Consider the following 23,863-nt stretch of genomic DNA (forward strand, 5'->3'; position numbering starts at 1 on the left):
TATATATAAAATAGATAACTAATAAGGACCTATTGTATAGCACAGGGAACTCTGCTCAAAACTCTGTAATGACCTATGTGGGGAAAGAGTCTAAAAAAGAGTGGATATATGTATATGTATAGCTGATTCATTTTGCTCTACAACTGAAACTAACACAACGTTGTAAATCAACTATAGTCCAATAAAAGATTTTTTAAAAATTAAAATAAGTTACTCCAGGGATATACAGGAAATTAATTATTACAATAATAAAAGCTAACGTTGAGTATTTGCTATGTGGTTTATTTATCTTCTTGCTCTACAAGAACAGATATTATTGCCATTTCCTAAATGAAGACACCAAGGCTTGGAGAGGTTGACCAATTTGCCCTGGTCCCCGCACTGGAAGAGTCAAGTTTTTTGGTTGTTTTTTTTGTTTTTTTAATTAATTTATTTCAGTTTTGTCTGTGCTCGGTCTTCGTTTCTGTGCGAGGGCTTTCTCTAGTTGTAGCAAGCGGGGGCCACTCCTCATCGCAGTGTGCGGGCCTCTCACTGTCGCGGCCTCTTGCGTTGCGGAGCACCGGCTCTAGACGCGCAGGCTCAGCAGTTGTGGCTCACGGGCCTAGTTGCTCCGCGGCATGTGGGAGCTTCCCAGACCAGGGCTCAAAACTCTGTCCCCTGCACTGGCAGGCAGACTCTCAACCACTGCGCCACCAGGGAAGCCCCAAGAGTCAAGTTTTAAACTCAAGCCCATCTGACTCAAAAGTCTAACCCTCAATCATTACAAGGAGCTGCCTTTTATATACTATAAATACAACATGGATAAATCAAATATTTTAAATGAAGCTGGAAGTTTCTCCAACCTATAATAATAATACTGAATATTTATTGACCATGTTCTCTGCGTACTTTCACATGTATTAATTCATCTGATTCTCACAACCACCTTAGGAGGTAGGTAACTATTATTATTTCCATTTTACAGAGGACAAAACTCAGACACAGAGAAGTACTTTGGCCAAGATAATGAGAAGAGTTCATGAGGCTTTGTGCCCAGACAGGCTGGTGCTGGAGCCTCAGCCAATAACTGATGCAATGGAGCAAGGAAAAGTCAAGTTTATTCTTATTTGCAAAAGATGTGATTTTATACCTAGAAATCGCAAAAGAATCAATTGAAAAACTAGTGAAATTAATGAGACTGCTCAGGAAAGTCCTGAGGGCATGATAAATATTCTAAAATTACCAGCCATTCTTTGTTGGTAATTATTGCCATTAATAGCAAATATATTGCTATTACTATAGCAACAGCCAGTTAGAAAATGGAACTGGGGACAGGGGGAGCCAGGAACCTTAGCAAACATCGCAACACATATATCTAAGAATAATTTTAAATATAAGAATTATTTTGAAGAAAATTTTAGAAATTCACTGAGAAATCTAAAAGACTTTTAAAAAGTCTTTGAAAGAAAGACATCTCATGGGTTTCAGATTGGGAAGCTAAAAGACTAAATATAAATCACTTTGAAATTGATTTATTGGTCCAATATAATTCCAGTCAAAATTAGAATAAGAATTTTCTACACCTCAAAATTATTCAAAAATTTATCTGGGGAAAAAATAATAACAATCCAGAAGGGTTGAAACTTGTTTGAAAAGGAATTGTGACAAAGTGGGTTCCAGACATACCACTTTTTAAAAGTAGTGTAGACTTGTAAAATATAACTACGTATAACATATATATTATAAAAGTGGTTCACGAAGCAGGGGGAGGAAAGGAAAGGGTTATTTAAGAAATTTTGCACACAGGATAATGAATTAGCTACCTATAGGGAAAAAGAAAATATCTTCGATTCAGACACGATATGACAAAATAAATTCCAAAGGGATTAAGGAGGTAAATATTTTTAAATTGAGACATTAAAATCAGAAGGAAATAGGATCGGATATTCACATATTCAATAATATTTATTAAATCCCCAGATGAGAGAAAACTTTCTCAGTTTATGTGCAACAGAAGAAATCACAAAACAATACAAGAAAAATAGATTTGGTTCTATAATATTAAAACTTAATATGTTAAAATAAAATTTAAAGGCAAACAGACAAAAAAACTAGAGAAAGTATGCGCAACACAATTTTAAAAGATTTTACGTTTTGCTGTTACAAAAATTGTTAAGAAAAATCCTAGCACTCCCCAAATGATAAATTGGTAAAAGGCGAGAACAGACAATTCAACAAACAATTTGGAATGAGATCAAAGGTGTTATTGCAAGGTAGTTCTACCCACTGTGGATTATAAAAGTGAAAAATGGTAAACAATCTGATTGAAAAACAAAGATTAAATAAATTAGGGCAAAGGTATAGGATGGAATATTATACACTTAAAATTATGTTTAGGAAAAATTAATCTAAGGAAGGAACCTTCTGTGAAAAAGTACAAGACAGTTATATTTAGCTTGTACTTTATCAGTGTATATATATATATACATTATATATATACAGTATACAATATACAATATGATCACAGCCCTGTAAAATGTAAATATAAAAATAATGAATATTTGCAAAGAAAAAAAAAACTCTGGGTCATTAAAATTTTTTTGTCTATTAGCTTAATAACCCCCACCCCTCAATTCGTCTGATTCAGTTAATCAAATCCAGAATGACTCATTGATCATTATTTTGCATATCAAATATAAATTTTCTCATGAAAATACATTTATGAAAATTAAATTGGGGAATCTATTTTCAAAACAGGGAAATGGAAGAAAATATACCTAAATGTTAACAAAACTAGGTACTGAAATGTTCTGGATGATTTTTTCCAATCAGGAAAATATTTTAAGAGTATGGAAACAAGTCTAGAATTTCTGAGTAGCTTAAATTAGCATGAGGCCAAATTTATCTACATAAACATTTTATTTACATCTAAATTCTATCTCACCATATTAATATAACATTGAGATAATCAGCTAAATGCCTGAATTTCAGTCAATCAAATATTTATTGAGTGGTCTATGTGTGTGGTCCTGGGTGAAATACCCTGATGGCCACGAAGGAGAGAACGCTACCTGAACTTCCAAGAGTTCATGTTGTACTTGGAAAATCAAGACATTAATGTGTAAAAAAAAATCAAAAAATACAAGAGATGCCACAACAAAGCATGATGAATTGTCAGAAGGCGTGTTATCAATAGTACGTAATGTTTTAGAGGAAAAAGAGATCCCCATGCAATAGAATATTCAGAGAGGATTCACTGAGCGGGTATTATTCGAAGAACAGAGGGTGATGGATGGGTGGAGAGTGGGGAGCACAGCACTCCAGCTAAAGGTGTCTGCCGACCCTGGCTGTAGGGGACAGTTTTAGCGGAATTAATTGTCTTCAACAAAGTTCACTATAGATTTGACCACATGGGAATAAGATGATTTGGGAGAAAGCTGAGTATGCTGCCAGGCAACCTTACAAGTAAGGGCAGGAAAATGGTGAGGAACAGGGACTTAGTGGCCAGGTGAACTGGGCTGGGGATTCCAACTCTGGCCTTCCTTAGCTGTGACTTGCTTTCTCTTGTCAGGCCCCAGTGTTTTATGGGAAAAATGAGGACGTCACCTGTTTCATCTTTTTAACTCACACATGTTTTGTGCTTACTTTATGCCAGCATCATGCAAAACATTTTGCATAAATTATCTCATTTAAGCCTCAAAATAACAACTTTATGTGGTAGATAATATTGCTGTCCCCATTTTACATATGAGAAAACCAGGCTCTAATCCGCCATGCAGGAGAAAGAATTCAAACCCAGGCTGTTTGGAGCGAGTGCCTTCGCCACACTGCACATAGCATTTAAGAAGCTTAGTCGAGTGCCTGGCATATATAGGTGCACAACAGGGGTGATCCTCACACCAGATCAGAATGTTCAACCCCAAATTGTCTTACCTATATAAACGCACCCATTTCCACAGGGGCTCACACATGATTTTCAGGTGGGAGGTATAAGCAACCCATAAACAAAGCTATATGGTCCTGGGAGGTCCTTGGTCCTAAACAGTCCCTGCTCCTATGACTGTCACCATGTCCACGCACCAGGAGACAGAGAAGGTCCAAGTACCTAGCTGTGAAAAGGGAGGAAATCGCGTCTGACAAACACCACGGAGAAGAGGACGACAGAGGGTTAGGGCGTCACCTCTGTCTTGGGTATCAGAGAAATTGTCTCTGGATTTCCTTCAGCTCTGGTCACCATTGCAGGGGCCTCACCCCAGGCAGTTGGGACGCATCTGGACTATAAAATGAGAACCTGGATCAACATTCCAGCTCGGCAACTTTCTAAAGTCAGCCACCTTGGACACCTTGCTTCCTCTCTCTGAGTCTCAGTTTCCCTGTCTAGAAACTGAAAGGGGTGAGATAAATAGATTTAGTTCTGACATTTTGTTGTTCCATGAGAATTCCATGAGTCTAAAATGACATAAAGGATAAGACTCAAATTAACCAGAAATAGCAACTTTGAATCTCAACCAGCTAAGCCACATTTCCAGTCACACAGATTTATAGGTGCAGGCACAGCCAATTTTTTAGGAGGGAAAATAAGTCATCCAAAATCTCTAACTAGTAATTTGACGGAAAGCATTTTTTGCAAGAAAGTACTTGAGATGAATGCAACTTGGTGATTTGGGGGAAAGCATTTATACAATTACCTGAGATGAATGAAACTTAGTACCGAGACTAAATCAGCAGGACAAAGAATTGCAAGCAACTTCAGGAGTCATTTTGCTAGTTCTACAAAGCTCCAGGTGAATTGGAGGAGCCAACTAAATTTTATAGAATTGACCAATTAAATTTTAGAGAAACTAAACACCTTCCTCAGATTATGCTCAGTTTGTGAGCCCTTTGGTGGCTGGGACCATGTCTAGTCCATACTTTAGCTCCACAATTCTTGGCACAATATTTAGAGACAACGTGTGGGGGAAAGCACTTTGTAACATTCTGTACTCATCGCAGTTCAATCAGTTTGCATATAATAAACACTGTTTAAGCTTAGTGGGGGGCACTTGATGTCCCTGAGTCTCAATTTTCTCCTCTGTTAATTAGAAAGCCAAAGGTCTCCCTCACATAATTTGTCAAGAGGGGTAAGTGAGACCATGGAACTTTCCAGCACTGTTCCTGCCTCATTACTGGGTCTCAGGGCCATGGGCATGTCTCCTGTGGAGTCCAGTAGGACCTCATGCTCAGAAGGGCCCCACGATGGGTTTAGTGCTCTGCTGTTGCCATCTTTAAATTGTCAATAATTTTTAAAAAGGGGTCCAAGATGTCCATTTGCATGGGGCCCTGCTGATTACACAGCTGATCCTACTCAAGGCATTGTACTGAGTAGGCTTGCCGAAGCCCACACAGGGTCAGTGCCTCGAACAAGAGCAGAGTCGACCAATAACCAAGTCTTCCTTGAGTGCCTGGTCTACACTTCTGAGCTCCCAGGCTGCAGGGACAATGGAGAGAAGCCTGCTCTAAGAACACTCTTCTATGCTAAAGTATTCTAGAAGAGTTTTCTGTCACTGACTTCAGTCAAGTCACTCAACACCTTTGTGCCTCAGTTTCCTCAATCATAAAGAGAAGCTATGAACAGCGCCTATATTTTCAGAGTTGTTGTGAGGATTAAATGAATTAATCTACGTGATGCTCTTAACAGTTCCTGGGACATAGTAAGCTCTATGTTAGAGTCAGCTATTATATTTTGCTGTTGTTGTCGTTGGCTTTTCCTTGCCCAGATGTTTGCCTGGCTTTTTTTTTTGACATAACATTTTTAAACTGCCAGGCTGGTTCCCTTCCCTCCACACATCCCAGTTCTTTGTAGCTCAGAATGAATCTTAAGGGAAAAACTCCTGCAGGGAGATATTCTCTGGGATCTGGTTCCCAGTTGACTTTAAAAGAGTAAATAATTTATAGCTACTATTGATGGAGTACTGGAGTGGGCACTAAATGTATATTTTCTGTAATCCTCATAGCAACACTGAAAGGTGGCTGGTTTTATACCCATTTTACAGATGAGGAAACTGAGGATTACAAACGTTTAGCAAAGTTCTTTGGATCTGGTTCTGTCTGCATCCAAAGTTTATTTACCTTCTAGCCAGAGCCCTGAAGGACACTGCTGCTACTGAAGACAGATCTCAGGTCTCAGGAGCAAGAGACTAATGTCCATAAAGTGCACACTGACAAACCTTAAGTTCACTCCAAGCCAATGGCAATTGAATTCCACACCCTGGCATTCTAACACATAAACAGAGAACCTCCTCTGAAACTTCTACACATACATGTTCACAAACAGACACACACTCCTCAAACTAATTTAAAATCCTACGTGCCCAGACAATACTTACCCCCAGGACCATGAGAAAGTTCTGATCCCAGCCTGTGTTTCAGCAATGTCCTGATGGAAACATCTCCCTCACCACCCCCCAGCCCCACCCGGAAGCTTCTCAGTCACTGGAGGTCAGTCGCCAATGTTTCATCATTTCCAGCAGGGTGAGGGCATGCTGCTCAGAAGATATTAATCTAGCTCAGGTTTGTAGAGCGGGGTGAAGCAACAGACAACACCTCCTGTCTCTCTTGGCAGGGCTCTACCCTACTGCTCCATGCAGACAGTTTACGTCGATGGAGGTTAGTAGTCTCTTTCCCTCCATGTGAACAAATGTTTAAATTCCACAGATATGCACACGTCCCAGTAGAGCGGAAAGAGCCCTGGAGGAGAAGTCAAGAGGCCTGGGTTCAAGTCCCGGCTCTGGCACTAACTTGCCGTATGAGCTCAGACAAATCACTTTCCCACCAGTGGACTCATGACCTTCCTTTGTAAAATGAAGAAGTGGGTCTCTACATATTAGCAAAGGTCCCGTCCAGCTCACCTCATCTCCGAATCTGTGTGTGATACGACCATAGATTATTATGAGTGTGTATATGGGACGTACGGCAACTGATAAGGATAATTTTTTAAGGACTTCTTCACCGTTAAACATTGAATGAGGCCGCCCTCAGACGGCTGTTGCAGTTTGTATGACAGTGCCAAGGAAGGGAAGGAAGGTCAATTGCAGGCTTTTGGGGGGTGTCTCAGGCTAAACCCCCACAACCTAAATTTGGGAGTGAAAAAGAACAGGAGGAGCATAAAATGATCCTGAGATAAAACAAAGAAAACAGTACTTTATAGGCCTCTGTGATGTCACCTCCCTGCTCGCAACAAGATAACCAATATAGAATAATGGCTTCCAAGTCAGATATATTCAGGTTTGAAAGCTGGCTGTACTACTTGGTAGCTGGTTGACTTGGGATAAGTTACTTAACCTCTCTGGTTCTCAGTCTTTTCATAGGTTAATAATAAATGTCTAATTTTTCAAAATCTCATAAGGCTTTTTAAAGTTAAATGATACAAACAAATAGGCAAAACACTTAACAGAAGCTCCTTTCTCTGGTACACAACAAGTGGTAGCTATTTACATTTTTATTCTCTAAATTAAAGTTAGAAATCCACCCCTTGGGCTGAGTGCTGCTCAGTGTTTTCCGACCCGCAATGTATTATCAGTTCGCTGAGGAAATATGTCTATAGCTACAGTCTTCTTTCCTTTGCAGAGCTATGTTAAGAACAGGAAGCGCCATCCTTACTCAAAGTTTAGGAATGCATGGGGATCCTGGAAGCTCTACAGAATGATTTCCTAACTGGGTTTTCAGCACCCTCCAGGTTCATCCTTACACTGTCAACATACACCTCGCTGCTCCTGACTCTGCCAGAGTCTCTCAGTTTTTTTTTTTTGGTTTTTTTTTTTTTGCGGTACATGGGCCTCTCACTGTTGTGGTCCCTCCCATTGCGGAGCACAGGCTCCGGAGGCACAGGCCCAGCAGCCATGGCTCACGGGCCCAGCCACTCCACGGCATGTGGGATCTTCCCAGACCAGGGCACGAACCCATGTCCCCTGCATCGGCAGGTGGACTCCCAACCACTATGCCACCAGGGAAGCCCCTCTCTCAGTTATTAACTCTAGCTACAGTTAACCTACAGGAATCAAGCCAAGAATGTTGACCCAATACCTTGATTACCCTTTTACCTGAACCCGGGGTAGATACTGCAGCAGCCAGGGTTGTGTATCATTCACACTGCTCTGCTCTTCTGTGTAGACCACTCTTGGACTAGAACCTTCCATGATGCCTCTTCAAGGCTCACAATATCATGTAGTTGTTAAGGAGTTTTGAGCATGACATATTTGGGGTCCTCCATGTGTGTACTCTCACTACGACAGTGTTGCAACAATAGAAAGTCCACTTGACTTGGACCTCAGGAACCTGGAGCCCCGAGGCATTCGACCTCTCTGGACTACATTTTCTCCATAGACAACTGCAAGTAGTTTTGATTCAATCATCCACGACTCTGCTCTAAATCGAGAGTCTATGTCTTACTCTACTGTGTCCCTTGTTACCAGAACTCTGCCTGCATCTAGTAGGTGCTCAAGCAGTGTTTGTGGCATGTGTAAGTGAGTGAATGAATTGAAGTGCTGTTATTTATACATGCCTGGGGTATGCCCGCATCTCACACACTGCGTAACTAGATACAAACACTTGCTGAAGATGAGATGATGATTTGCTCACAAAAGCACTTAGCCTGCTCCTTCCCAGAGGCCACTGTCAATGGATTCCTGCTGGTGCCTCTTGGGAGGTCCACATCCAAGCCTCCATCTGCCTAGCCCGATGTGATATGGTCCTCCTCTCTCTGCTTTGAGCTGACAGCCCTAAATGAAGCTATAACATCTGTAATGTCAACAGGAAGCTATTTCTGATAGCTTATCACCTGGTGGAAGAAGGAGTGGCTGATGGAGGTCGATAACTCACATTCACTTCCCACACCCTACACATTTCATAAGACTGCATCCCTCCCAAGCCCTTCTCCCCTTGCACAATGCCTCCAACATTCGTGGGGTGCAACGCCTCACGGAAAACATAGCTACTTTCTGCAGGAGAATCAGTTATCTCTCCCCATTTTTAAGGGGGAAAAACGGTGTGTCAAGAAGACTAAGGAGGGCTTCCTGGGTGGCGCAGTGGTTGAGAGTCCGCCTGCCAATGCAGGGGACACGGGTTCATGCCCCGGTCTGGGAAGATCCCACATGCCGCAGAGCGGCTGGGCCCGTGAGCCATGGCCGCTGAGCCTGTGCGTCTGGAGCCTGTGCTCCGCAACGGGAGAGGCCACAGCAGTGAGAGGCCCGCGTACCGTAAAAAAAAAAAAAAAAAAAAAAGATCTTCCTCCAAAAACTGAAGTTAAAACTCATTGACAGATGCAGTCAAATGCCCACCTCACAGAGTTGTTCAAGATTCAATGAGCCCACGTGGGCTCTGTTAACCCACGTGAAACACGCTACAAATACTAGGCTTTATTATCTTTTTAAAATAACATAGAAGGAAATGGTGACTGACTGTTAATGAGCGCAGGGTTCCTTCTGGGGTGATGAAAGTGTTCTAAAATTGTGATGATGGTTGCACACCTCTACAAATATACTAAAAGCCATAGAATTGTGAATTGTATGGTATGTGAATTCTACCTCAATAAAGCTGATATCTTATCAAATAGCAAGGGCTTTGCTACTGTGGTCACTATGTTATTCCCTCCAAATTGTTCTGCCATTCATTCATTCATGTTACAGATATTTCTTGATAGTTGACAATGCACCTGGTCCTGCACTTGGGATCCAGAGGTAAAGAAGATGGACTTGATCCCTATCCCCATGCAATTGGGATCATAGACTTCAGACAAGAAATTACACTAAGGTGTGATGAATGCTGTCTCCTGGAAAGTTAAAGGGAGTCAGGGAACATATAGCAGAAGGGCTCATCACAGTCTTTGATCAGAGAAGGACTCAGCTCTAACCTAGGGAGTGGGGGGAGGGCTACAGGCAGAAGAAAGAGCATGAGTAAAATCTCAGTGGGGAGAGAAAGAACTAGTGCATTTGGAAAACTGAGAGCCAGCCAAGATAAAGGGGAGAGAGCGGGAGGGCAGTGAGGAGTGATGAGGCTGAGGGGGTGTGTATGGGTGGGATCACAGAGGGCCTTGTGGGCCCTGCTAAGAAGTTAGGATTTATCCAATGGACAACTGGAACTCATTGAAGGTGCGTTGATAAGCTGAAGAAACGTTAACTGATAATGGCCACCCAGAGTTTGTTTTTTGAAGAACCTCTGGTTGCAGCGTAGAGAACAGATTAGAGGGAGAGACAGAGGCAATTAAACAGATTTTTAAAATACGCAAGGTGTAGAAGTGATAGGATTTGGTGATCGAATTACTTGGAATGGAAGTGGGAGGTAGAGAATGGCAAAGTGACTCATAGATTTTCAGATAGGGCCAGTGGGTGGCCAGTGGGGAGGGAGAAGGCAATGGGGGAGCTGCAGCATGCTTTCTGTGCCCGATGTGTTGAGTGTGAGTACACAGGGACCCAGTCCACAGAGTGGTTAAAGATGGGGCCCCTGAAGCCAGACTGACTCTGCTGCTACCTATCTTCTCTGTGACTTGATTTCTTGAAGACAAGAATAACAGTAGCTTTCTCAAGTGCTGCTGTGAGGCTTATATGAGTTATATGTGAGGCACTTAAAATATGTCTGTTAAGACTATGTAAGTGTTTACACACGGTTACGGCTACAAAAGTATTTATCATTATTATTGCTGTCACACACCCAAGAGGTGAAGGCCAGTAAGCAGTTAGTTGTGTGTCTACAGATGTCTACAGTTGGAGACGTAGATTTCAGGGGCGTCGGCAAGCAGACAGCACTAAAGCCTTTGGGAGTAGAGTGAGAAGGCAAAGGGCCAGGAGAGAGCCCCGACGAGCTCCAATATCAGAGGGACAGGTGGAGCCTGCCAAGGACACCCCAAGGGCATGGCAAAGACACAGGAGGTGGAGTGGGAGCGCCCAGGTGCCAAGTCTCGAAGAACATCCTTCTAACTCACTGGGACCTCTGGCTGTCCCCTCACTTTCCTTGTGCAGTCAAGATTGCTCCAGCTAGGTGTTTCCAGGGAACATTGGTGAATTCAGTAAATCAAGTTTTTAACATCTATGCCCAGAGTGTATTAGAGGAGGGCACTATTTATACAAAGCCTGAAATACACCCACTTATAAAGACAAGAATCCTTTTGGAAGGAGGGACATCCCTCTACACTCATCAGTTTCATAAGTTTGGACCTTTGTACATTCAGTATATCCTTTTCTCTATCTGGGCTGGGCTTCTTTGCACACAAATTTTTTTTTGTTTGTTTTTGTTTTTGTTTTGTTTTTGCGGTACGCGGGCCTCTCACTGTTGTGGCCTCTCCCGTTGCAGAGCACAGGCTCCAGACGCGCAGGCTCAGCGGCCATGGCTCATGGGCACAGCCGCTCCGCGGCATGTGGAATCTTCCCGGACCGGGGCACGAACCCGTGTCCCCTGCATCGGCAGGCGGACTCTCAACCACCGCGCCACCAGGGAAGCCCTGCACACAAATTTTTTTTCCACTGTTTTTTGTGTCTGCTTTAACTCCCCTTAGATCATCGGCTCTTAAGGAAGTAAAAAATTAAGGACCACGTGATTTATTTATTTGTTGAGTTCCTGTTTATGAGATGTTGCTGCATAGTACTTGAGGCAGGTTCTCAAAAAAAAAAAAAAAGTTACTGATAGTGGCCACGCCCTTCTAATGATGGCAAAATCGTCCTGCTGTTCCAGTCCATTCAACTATCCATGAGAAATATCTCCTTGTAACATGATCAATTGTCATATGTCAGTTGGTAATAATTCTTCACATTTTTCTACAGCATCTTGTAATTTACAGAATATTTTCATATAACATCATCAGACAATGCCTATCTTCAAAGCAGTCACAGATTATTTCCATAATCTGTGAACTTATTATTTCCATTTTACAGATGAGAAAATCTGAACTTAAAGAAATTAGTTAACTTGCCAAAGTTGTACAAGGTAAGTGAAGGGCCAAGACTGATAGCTGACAAGAGAGTGGTGCATGGATTGGGTGGAGGGCAGGTGGCAGTGGGAGCTGTCCATGCTGGAAGCAGGCGCTCAAGGGGTGCATCGTCTGCAGTGGATTTAAAAAATAATAAAACCAACTAAAGGCAGTCTGCTTTTTGTTATTACCATGCACCAGTAATTCCAAATACTGTCAGAAATACTCCTCCCTGCTGGGCACCAAGAAGCTGGCTTTTTCTATCCTCTAATAAGGAACATTAAGGGAGCAAGTGAACCTCATTTCCAGTCACACAGAGAGATTTTTCTCAGGACTTTGCAAAGCGTTTTACGTTCCAAATCCCTGCCCTTGTTAAAACAGATACATTTCTTTGAGGGTGTTCAGAACATTGCAGAATTATGTTTTCCCAAGAGAAACAGCAACCACCACATGGCCAAATGTCTAGAAGCTCCTCAGCCTATTTAACAGAATTTCCCAAGGAAAGGAGGACAGCTACATCCGCCAGGCCAGTGGGTTGTGGACAGCTTCTTCTGCAGGTGAGCTGGAGGGATTTGTCTTAGTGCCCAAGACCTGGGCCTCCTCGGAGTGTATAACTCACTTGCCCTCTGCTTTAGCTGTAAAGGCCCAGAATTCTCCCATCCTAACTGAGAAGGGCAGCTGTTTGCTCTAAAACCACAAAGGTTAAATTCAGAAGTGGAGAGTCCTAGCTGCTAGCAGCCCAGACCTGAGGGGTTTTCTGGAACCCATCAATACTAATACTCAACGCTCTCAGTGCTAAAACTAGGACAGTCCAGGGCAAATCGAGATGGTTGCTCATCCATCCTTCTAGTTGCTGAGATTTTGAAATCATTATTTAGTGCTCATTTTACTTCTGCTGAAATCACTGTGGGTGCCAAGCTTGGTGCATGGAGAGTCTGCGCAACATCTTCATCTTAGCTATGTATCGAAGCATGAGCTCCAGGAAGAGCCTAGAGCAGGGCTTCTCGACAGCAGCATTTTGTGCAGGATAATTCTATTTTGTGGAGGGGCTTTCCAGTGCATTGTAGGATGTTTAACACCATCCTTAGCCTCTACCCCCTATATGCCAGTAGCGCGCGTACACACACACACACACACACACCACTCCATTGTGACAATCCAAAATGTCTCCAGGGGCTTCCCTGGTGGCGCAGTTGTTGAGAGTCCGCCTGCCGATGCAGGGAACACGGGTTCGTGCCCCGGTCCGGGAGGATCCCACATGCCGCGTAGCGGCTGAGCCCGTGAGCCATGGCCGCTGAGCCTGCGCGTCCGGAGCCTGTGCTCCACAACGGGAGAGGCCACAACAGTGAGAGGCCCGCGTACCGAAAAAAAAAAAAAAAAAAATGTCTCCAGATATTTTCAGATATCTGGGAAAGGGAGCAAAATTGCTCCCAGCTGAGAGCTACTGCCCCAGAGAGATGTCTCTGGCTGCCTAACTAAAAACTGTGGGCTGTTGGGTACAGATCAAAGCTGGAAGAGGGGGTGTCCTTGCTTCAGACTGGGCACAGCTACCCCATTTGCCACATAAAAGACTAATAATGACTATTCTGCACCCTCCTTGGTTAGAATCAGATGCAGAGTTAGACTGGGGTCTCCCTGTGACAGTCCCGCCTGGGCAGGTGTCCCCGTAAACAAGCTCTTCCCACAGGGCATTACAAGGATTACTTCCTGTCCTATGGAATGCTCCCTAAGAAAACAAGAGGGAGTTTAAAGAATACTATTCATAAAGTACATTACCTATCGGAGGCTCTGAGAAGTCTCGCCATAAAGAAACCTGTTTAAATTTTTCAACACAGATATATGCTGAGGCCAAAGTATCCATTTAAGTACCATTGTTAATATCCCAATTGTAAGTTCTTTGGAAACTCTGGTGCCCTCCCTGAGATTTCTGAGAATTTTCAGAGGGTTTGTGTGCTTGTGTTTGCTTCCAGCTCTGAGTTCATCCTCCCCCTGAATTGTCCAACTCATTCAGATTGCGCCTCTTACCACTTCTCTCTTATTTCTGCTCTATGCTGACCAAGATGTGGATTTCAGTCCCTTGTCCATGATGTCCCCTTCCCCAAAATACCCACACCAGACCTTGGTGTGTTCAGCGGGCTTTACTGAGGTTTGTGGTGGTGGAAATCTTTTACATGATTTTAGCCCCCTTTTCCCTCAAAAATGTCCTTGTTGTCTCCCCAGCAGCCTCCTCCAGCCCTACCCCAACTCTATTCTCACTTTATTGTACAAAACAGCTTTGCTCTCCACTCCTTATTGGCCTTGGACTTGCTTTTGCACTTTCAAAGCCTTGTTAATGGGTGACCACATAATTTATCACCCAAACTATGACACTTTTGAGAATGAAAGTGGACCTAATAATAGTTTATCTGGGACAACAGTTGTATACCAGGAAAGTCCCCAACAAACCAGGGTGTGTGGTCACCCTACATCTGTGCTATAACAAAGGGCTCTCTGCCCTTGGACTTGCCCAGTATCAACAGAAAAGAGGGCAGAGGCTTAGAAATCTTTGTGTTTCCTTTTTACTTCCTCCTCCCCTCTCCAGTCTCTATGAGTGGAAGGAGCCATAAAGAATGTGTTTTCTTACTGATGTGAACCAGTATGGCATACCCTCCTTCGAAGACAGAAGTGGCTTCTATCATGTTTGGTTTTAAATGAAAATTTATTTTTCTCCATTACTCTTTACTTATTCATCATTTCCCAAACTTATCTGGTCATAGATCTCACCTACTCTCTACATCCCAACATCCATTAACAACTCTCATAACTGGAAGAACACACTTTGGGACACTTTAAGCTCAAAGGTAGGGAGGGTCATCTACACTGCCACGAAATAACCTTGAGTGATGACAGGATTAGGGTGGAGCGGAGACCAGGAGTCCCCTATAAATGAGGAGAATATCTGGAGATTAACAAATGTGAGCAGCGGGAGTAGAGAGAGTGGTGCAGCCAGAGGCATGATCCCCAAAGGACCAGGGGTCCCTGTACTCCCACTGCATGGAGTGTGCTGTGGGAAACACTGCCTCAGACCACTGATTCCCAAACTCAGGTGCTGATTTGTTGCACACACCTCATCTCCCCATACTGCCCCCACCCCCACCCCAGCCAACTCCAGACACACTAACATCCTTGATATTCTTTGACCATGTAAAGTATGCTTCCACCTCAGGGCCTTTGCACTTGCTGTCCCTTCTGCCTGACATGCTCTTCCCCATTTATCCTCAGGTCTCACTTTCTCACTGTCTTCAGGTCAAATGTCAGCAAGCCTGTACCTGACCATCTAATACAAAATAGCAACCCACTCCCACCCGGTGTTTCCCTACCTTCCAGAACTTGCTTTATTTTGGTCCATAGCACATGCTACCATGTGACAGTCTGTGTACTTTCTTGTTTATTTGTTCACTGCCCCCCTCCTAGAAGGTAAGCTCCATGAGAATAAGGTTTTGTCTGTTGGATTCACTGCTGTATTCCCAGGGTCTAGAATATGGTGGTGTTTAATGCATGTTTTATTTAGGATTTTTTTTTTTTTTTTTAATTTTTGGCTGCATCGGGTCTTTGTTGCTGCGCGCGGGCTTTCTCTAGTTGCGGCGAGCAGGGGCTACTCTTTGTTGTGGTGCGCAGGCTTCTCACTGCAGTGGCTTCTCTTGTTGCAGAACACAGGCTCTAGGTGCACGGGCTTCAGTAGTTGGGGCACGTGGGCTCAGTAGTTGGGGCTCGCTGGCTCTAGAGCACAGGCTCAGTAGTTGTGGTGCACGGGCTTAGTTGCTCCGCGGCACGTGTCCAGGACCAGGGCTCAAACCCGTGTCGCCTGCCTTGGCAGGCGGATTCTTAACCACTGTGCCACCAGGGAAGCCCTAATGCATGTTTTTAAATGAAGGAAAGAAGGAATGAATCAGTTGCAAAGTTCCAGACATCTTCCGAAGTTCCCACGGAGCAGACACTTGTTGGTGGTGACACGTACCCACTTCCACTGGGTGATCCTTCCCCAGCTCCTGTCCCTGGTGGTCCCGAATTCTCTGTGTTCACTCCCTCAGGAAGAAGACTTTACACGTACTTGCAGCTCTCCCATGCCTCCTCCCCCCACACTTGGTACATAGTCCAGCAAAGCTGCTGTGAAGACATAGACACAGCAATCAGCCATTCACGTCTCCAGATGTGAGTGTGACTCATGAATTAACCTCTACAGGGTGTCAACTCCTGACAGGGCAGAACAAGAGAGACAAAATACAGAAGCTGGTCCTTGAGTGGTGCGAGCCCCACTCCTCAGCCCTTGCCTCAAGAAGGGCAAGGGCAAGAAAGGGCTGGAGAGAAATGGCTGGAATGATTGTGTCCCTTGTCTCTCAGATGTCACTCCTTTCCATTATAACTGCACTTTGTTTCCAATAAATTAGAAGAAATACCCAGTCATTTACCTCCATCAGAATATGGTTTATGCACTTTAAACACACACACACGCACACGCGCACACGTGCGCGCGCACACACACACACACACACACACACACATACACACACACACATCTAAAGGAAAAGCCGTTTCAGGATCTAGCTGGGGCACAGGTCTGACTTTCCTCTCTGAAGCATCTCACTGGCTTCCCATCAGTGGAATACAATGGAGGCATATTCCACTTGGTCTGGTGATGTCCTCCTGGGGCGATTGAAAGGCGGCATGTTGGCATAGACAGCGAAGTCGTCTGCTTTCCTGGGGGCCAAGTTGATCACGTTGGAATATATGGCATCAGCATGGCAGGAAAGCTTCTTTAGAGATAGGACACAGGTTAGAGGTACCAGCTACTTCCAAAGATAAAACCAGCTACTGGGGCCCCTATAGGACAGCAAGTGGAACATTGGTTTTTGCTGAGCAAGCCCTAGATCTGCCTTGATTTTCAAGAACATTTCTTTCAGGGCTGTTCTCTGCCTTATCACCACCACCCCTGTATGGGGTCTACCTAGGAACAGCATGAAATCCTGGCAGAGATAACCAGGAGCCCCTCTAGGTATGACTCCACTATTTCCTTACCAAGGATTCGTGGAGAACGTTGGTCTGATGCTTCAGTTGTTTCTTAGATAGTCCTCGAAAAATTAATAAATTCAGAGTCAGCCTGAGTTGAGGTAGTAACCATCTCTCCTTGATTGATTACTGGGCTTAGGGTTGGACTTCAGAATGCAAAATCCACCGTGTTCAACCCATTGGGCCTCTGAGACTGAGCTAAGTGCCCAGGAAGAGGCAGGGGGAGTAAGCACTGTTGGTATACTTTATAATTTTGGTTAGTATTTAGATGAGCTTGGCATCTATATTTATTTTAGTTGATGCATATAAACCATGTCTATACAGATTGCTTATGTATGGCTTTTAGCATAAAGAATTTGGACCATAAATAAATCTTGTTGCTATGTGCTGAGTCCCTGGCAACTCCGGAGAACAGACCCTATAGCCTGCCCTCTTCTACCCTCCCCCAAGGCTGCCCCATAGGAAAGACATCCCATCTCTGCCCTTGGTTTCTCCTCTTTCCTGGTTCCCAGCTCCAGGGCCAGCCGTTCCACTCACTCTCATGCCTCCATTTCTTCAGAGTCATGGACAAGAGCCCCACCAGCAGCAAGATGAGGGCCACGACATCGATGGAGCTAGAAACAGCTGTGGCTGCTGTGCCTAAGCTGAAGGGAGCAAACAGGACAATCAGGACGCTTCCGCTGCCCTGGCTGGCTGCGGGGATCATCCACAAAATTGTCCTGGGGCCTCCCCGCTTCTGTGGGAGCTCTCTCACCTCTGGGCTTCCACACCCCCAGCAGCCAACCATCTCCTGCCCCCATTTTGAGCCTCTCTCCTCTGCCCCGACCTCCATGGCCATGGTCCCACCCACACCAGTCCACAAATGGGGGCCAAGCAGACCGTCTTCCAAGATCCCTGATACTCCTGCATGGGCCACCCCTTCTCTCACCCACCTGCTGAGTTCTTTAGGGTCAGTGCCTATCTTCAGGGTGGTGGTGTTCTCTGCAGAAAGGGATAGAGAAGTTCTTTTTTTTTGTTTTGTTTTGTTAGTTATTTCTGAGATACACATTTTAAAGTAATAACTAGAATTATGACTTATAACATTATACCAGAAGATATAAGATTTTTAGAAATTTCTTGTAATGTCTGAAACATTTATATTAACATATCTCCATACAAATAACCCAAAGAAAGTTTAGTATTAGTTGTTTTTTTCTGTTTGTTTGTTTGTTTGTTTGTTTATACTGCAGGTTCTTATTAGTCATCAATTTTATACACATCAGTGTATACATGTCAATCCCAATCGCCCAATTCAGCACACCACCATCCCCACCACACCGTGGTTTTTCCCCCTTGGTGTCCATACATTTGTTCTCTACATCTGTGTCTCAACTTCTGCCATGCAAACCAGTTCATCTGTACAATTTTTCTAGGTTCCACATACATGCGTTAATATACGATATTTGTTTTTCTCTTTCTGACTTACTTCACTCTGCATGACAGTCTCTAGATCCATCCATGTCTCAACAAATGACTCAATTTCGTTCCTTTTTATGGCTGAGTAATATTCCATTGCATATATGTACTACATCTTCTTTATCCATTCGTCTGTTGATGGGCATTTAGGTTGCTTCCATGACCTGGCTATTGTAAATAGTGCTGCAATGAACATTGGGGTGCATGTGTCTTTTTGAATTATGGTTTTCTTTGGGTATATGCCCAGTAGTGGGATTGCTGGATCATATGGTAATTCTATTTTTAGTTTTTTAAAGAACCTCCATACTGTTCTCCATAGTGGCTGTATCAATTTACATTCCCACCAACAGTGCAAGAGGGTTCCCTTTTCTCCACACCCTCTCCAGCATTTGTTGTTTGTAGATTTTCTGATGATGCCCATTCTAACTGGTATGAGTACCTCATTGTAGTTTTGATTTGCATTTCTCTAATAATTAGTGATGTTGAGCAGCTTTTCATGTACCTCTCGGCCATCTGTATGTCTTCTTTGGAGAAATGTCTATTTAGGTCTTCAGCCCATTTTTGGATTGAGTTATTTGTTTCTTTAATATTGAGCTGCATGAGCTGTTTATATAATTGTGAGACTGATCCTTTGTCCATTGATTCATTTGCAAATATTTTCTCCCATTCTGAGGATTGTCTTTTCGTCTTGTTTATGGTTTCATTTGCTGTGCAAAAGCTTTGAACTTTCATTAGGTCCCATTTGTTTATTTTTGTTTTTATTTCCATTACTCTAGGAGGTGAATCAAAAATGATGTTGCTGTGATTTATGTCAAAGAGTGTTCTTCCTATGTTTTCCTCTAAGAGTTTTATTGTGTCCAATCTTACATTTAGGTATCAAATCCATTTTGAGTTTATTTTTGTGTATGGTATTAGGGAGTGTTCTAATTTCATTCTTTTACATGTAGCTGTCCAGTTTTCCAAGCACCACTTACTGAAGAGACTGTCTTTTCTCCATTGTATATCTTTGCCTCCTTTGTCATAGATTAGTTGACCATAGGTGCATGGGTTTATCTCTGGGCTTTCTATCTTGTTCCATTGATCTATGTTTCTGTTTTTGTGCCAGTACCATATTGTCTTGATTACTGTAGCTTTGTAGTATAGTCTGAAGTCAGGGAGTCTGATTCCTCCAGCTCCATTTTTTTCCCTCAAGACTGCTTTGGCTATTTGGGGTCTTTTGTGTCTCCATACAAATTTTAAGATGATTTGTTCTAGTTCCATAAAAAATGCCATTGGTGATTTGATAGGGATTGCATTGAATCTGTAGATTGCTTTGGGTAGTATAGTCATTTTCACAATATTGATTCTTCCAATCCAAGAACATGGTATATCTCTCCATCTGCTGGTATCATCTTTAATTTCTTTCATCAGTGTCTTACAGTTTTCTGCATATAGGTCTTTTGTCTCCCTGGGAAGGTTTATTCCTAGGTATTTTATTCTTTTTGTTGCAATGGTAAATGGGAGTGTTTCCTTAATTTCTCTTTCAGATTTTTCATCATTAGTGTAGAGGAATGCAAGAGTGCATTAATTTTGTATCCTGCAACTTTACCAAATTCACTGATTAGCTCTAGTAGTTTTCTGGTGGCATTTTTAGGATTCTCTATGTATAGTATCATGTCATCTGCAAAGGGTGACAGTTTTACTTCTTCTTTTTTTCAATTTGTATCTCTTTTATTTCTTTTTCTTCTCTGATTGCCTTGGCTAGGACTTCCAAAACTATGTTGAATAATAATGGTGACAGTGGACATCCTTGTCTTGTTCCTGATCTTAGAGGAAATGCTTTCAGTTTTTCACCACTGAGAATGATGTTTGCTGTGGGCTTGTCATATATGGCCTTTATTATATTGAGGTAGGTTCCCTCTATGCTCACTTTCTGGAGAGATTTTATCATAAATGGGTGTTGAATTTTGTCAAAAGCTTTTTCTGCATCTATTGAGATGATCATATGGTTTTTATTCTTCAATTTGTTAATATGGTGTATCACATTGATTGATTTGCGTATATTGAAGAATCCTTGCATCCTTGGGATAAATCCCACTTGATCGTGGTGTATGATCCTTTTAATGTGTTGTTGGATTCTGTTTGCTAGTATTTTGTTGAGGATTTTTGCATCTATATTCATCAGTGATATTGGTCTGTAATTTTCTTTTTTTGTAGTATCTTTGTCTGGTTTTGGTATCAGGGTGATGGTGGCTTCATAGATTGAGTTTGGGAGTGCTTCTCCCTCTGAAATTTTTTGGAAGAGTTTGAGAAGGATGGGTGTTAGCTCTTCTCTAAATGTTTGATAGAATTCACCTGTGAAGCCATCTGGTCCTGCACTTTTGTTTGTTGGAAGATTTTTAATCACAGTTTTAATTTCATTCCTTGTGATTGGTCTGTTCATATTTTCTGTTTCTTCCTGGTTCAGTCTTGGAAGGTTATACCTTTCTAAGAATTTGTCCATTTCTTCCAGGTTGTCCATTTTATTGGCATAGATTTTCTTGTAGTAGTCTCTTAGGATGCTTTGTATTTCTGTGGTGTCTGTTGTAACTTCTCCTTTTTCATTTCTAATTTTATTGATTTGAGTCCTCTCCCTCTTTTTCTTGATGAGTCTGGCTAATGGTTTATCAATTTTGTTTATCTTCTCAAAGAACCAGCTTTTAGTTTTATTGATCTTTGCCATTGCTTTCTTTGTTTATATATCATTTATTTCTGCTCTGATCTTTATGATTTCTTTCCTTCTGCTAACTTTGGGTTTTGTTTGTTCTTCTTTCTCTAGTTCCTTTAGGTGTAAGGTTAGATTGTTTATTTGAGATTTTTGTTGTTTCTTGAGGTAGGCTTGTATAGCTATAAACATCCCTCTTAGAACTGTTTTTGCTGCATCCCAAAGGTTTTGGCTCATTGTGTTTTCATTGTCATTTGTCTCTAGGTATTTTTTGATTTCCTCTTTGATTTCTTCAGTGATCTCTTGGTTATTTAGTAACATATTGTTTAGCCTCCATGTGTTTGTGTTTTTTACGTTTTTTTCCCTGTAATTGATTTCTAATCTCATAGCATTGTGGTCAGAAAAGATGCTTGATATGATTTCAATTTTCTTAAATTTACTGAGGCTTGCTTTGTGACCCAAGATGTGATCTATCCTGGAGAATGTTCCATGTGCACTTGAGAAGAAAGTGTAATCTGTTGTTTTTGGATTGAATGTCTTATAAATATCAATTAAATCTATCTGATCTATTGTGTCATTTGAAGCTTCTGTTTCCTTATTTATTTTCATTTTGGATGATCTCTCCATTGGTATAAATGAGGTGTTAAAAGTCCTCCACTATTATTGTGTTACTGTCAATTTCCTCTTTTAGAGATGTTAGCAGTTGCCTTATGTATTGAGGTGCTCCTATGTTGGGTGTGTATATATTTATAATTGTTATATCTTCTTCTTGGATTGATCCCTTGATCATTAGGTAGTGTCCTTCCTTGTCTCTTGTAACATTCTTTATTTTAAAGTCTATTTTACCTGATATGAGTATTGCTACTCCAGCTTTCTTTTGATTTCCATTTGCATGGAATATCTTTTTCCATCCTCTCACTTTCAGTATGTATGTGTCCCTAGGTCTGAAGTGGGTCTCTTGTAGACAGCATATATATGGGTCTTGTTTTTGTATCCATTCAGCAAGTCTGTGTCTTTTGGTTGGAGCATTTAATCCATTCATGTTTAAGGTAATTATCAGTATGTATGTTCCTATGACCATTTTCTTAATTGTTTTGGGCTTGTTTTTGTCGGTCCTTTTCTTTTCTAGTGTTTCCCACTTAGAGAAGTTCCTTTATATTTGTTGTAGAGCTGGTTTGGTGGTGCTGAATTCTCTTAGCTTTTGCTTGTCTATAAAGCTTTTGATTTCTCCATCGAATCTGAATGAGATCCTTGCTGGGTAGAGTAATCTTGGTTGTAGGTTCTTCCCTTTCATCACTTTAAGTATATCATGCCACTCCCTTCTGGCTTGTAGAGTTTCTGCTGAGAAATCAGCTGTTAACCTTCTGGGAGTTCCCTTGTATGTTATTTTTCATTTTTCCCTTGCTGCTTTCAATAATTTTTCTTTGTCTTTAATTTTTGTCAATTTGATTACTATGTGTCTAGGTGTGTTTCTCCTTGGGTTTATCCTGTATGGGACTCGCTGTGCTTCCTGGACTTGGGTGGCTATTTCCTTTCCTATGTTAGGGAAGTTTTCAACTATAATTTCTTCAAATATTTTCTCTGGCCATTTCTCTCTCTCTTCTCCTTCTGGGACCCCTATAATGTGAATGTTGTTGCGTTTAATGTTGTCCCAGAGGTCTCTTAGGCTGTCTTCATTTCTTTTCATTCTTTTTTCTTTATTCTCTCCCACAGCAGTGAATTCCACCATTCTGTCTTCCAGGTCACTTATCTGTTCTTCTGTCTCAATTATTCTGCTATTGATTCCTTCTAGTGTAGTTTTCATTTTAGTTATTGTATTCTTCATATCTGTTTGTTTGTTCTTTAATTCTTCTAGGTCTTTGTTAAACATTTCTTGCATCTTATCGATCTTTGCCTCCATTCTTTTTCTGAGGTCCTAGATCATCGTCACTATCATTCTGAATTCTTTTTCTGGAAAATTGCCTATCTCCACTTCATTTAGTTGTTTTTCTGGGGTTTTATCTTGTTCCTTCATCTGGTACATAGCCCTCTGCCTTTTCATCTTGTCTATCTTTCTGTGAATGTGGTTTTTGTTCCACAGGCTGCAGGACTGTAGTTCTTCTTTTTTTTTTTTTTTTTTTTTTTTTTTTTTTTTTTTTTTAAAGAGATGTTGGGGGTAGGAGTTTATTAATTAATTAATTTTTGCTGTGTTGGGTCTTCGTTTCTGTGTGAGGGCTTTCTCTAGTTGTGGCAAGAGGGGGCCACTCTTCATCGTGGCGTGCGGGCCTCTCACTGTCGCCGCCTCTTGTTGCGGAGCACGGGCTGCAGACGCACAGGCTCAGTAGTTGTGGCTCACGGACCTAGTTGCTCCGCGGCATGTGGGATCCTCCCAGACCAGGGCTCGAACCTGTGTCCCCTGCATTAGCAGGCAGATTCTCAACCACTGCGCCACCAGGGAAGCCCTGTAGTTCTTCTTGTTTCTGCTGTCTGCCCTCTGGTGGTTGAGGCTATCTAAGAGGCTTGTGCAAGCTTCCTGATAGGAGGGACTGGTGGTGGGTAGAGCTGGCTGTTGCTCTGGTGGGCAGAGCTCAGTAAAACTTTAATCCTCTTGACTGTTGATGGATGGGGCTGGGTTCCCTCCCTGTTGGTTGTTTGGCTTGAAGCAACCCAACACTGAAGCCTACCTGGGCTCTTTGGTGGGGTTAATGACAGGCTCTGGGAGTGCTCACACCAAGGAGTACTTTCCAGAACTTCTGCTGCCTTGTACCCACAGTGAACCACAGCCC

General features: G+C 42.4%; 1 protein-coding gene across 1 annotated transcript in view; it reads left to right on the forward strand.

Annotated features, from left to right (window-relative positions):
• The first annotated feature begins 6,618 nt into the window (after window positions 1–6,618).
• CTSE (cathepsin E) overlaps window positions 6,619–23,863 on the forward strand; it is a 57,168-nt gene continuing 39,923 nt past the window's right edge. The window contains 1 exon segment of the mRNA XM_065871327.1: window positions 6,619–6,624. Coding sequence (XP_065727399.1) covers window positions 6,619–6,624 — 6 coding nt within the window.

Source organism: Phocoena phocoena, chromosome 1 (genome assembly GCF_963924675.1).
Source record: "Phocoena phocoena chromosome 1, mPhoPho1.1, whole genome shotgun sequence".
NCBI lineage: Eukaryota > Metazoa > Chordata > Mammalia > Artiodactyla > Phocoenidae > Phocoena > Phocoena phocoena.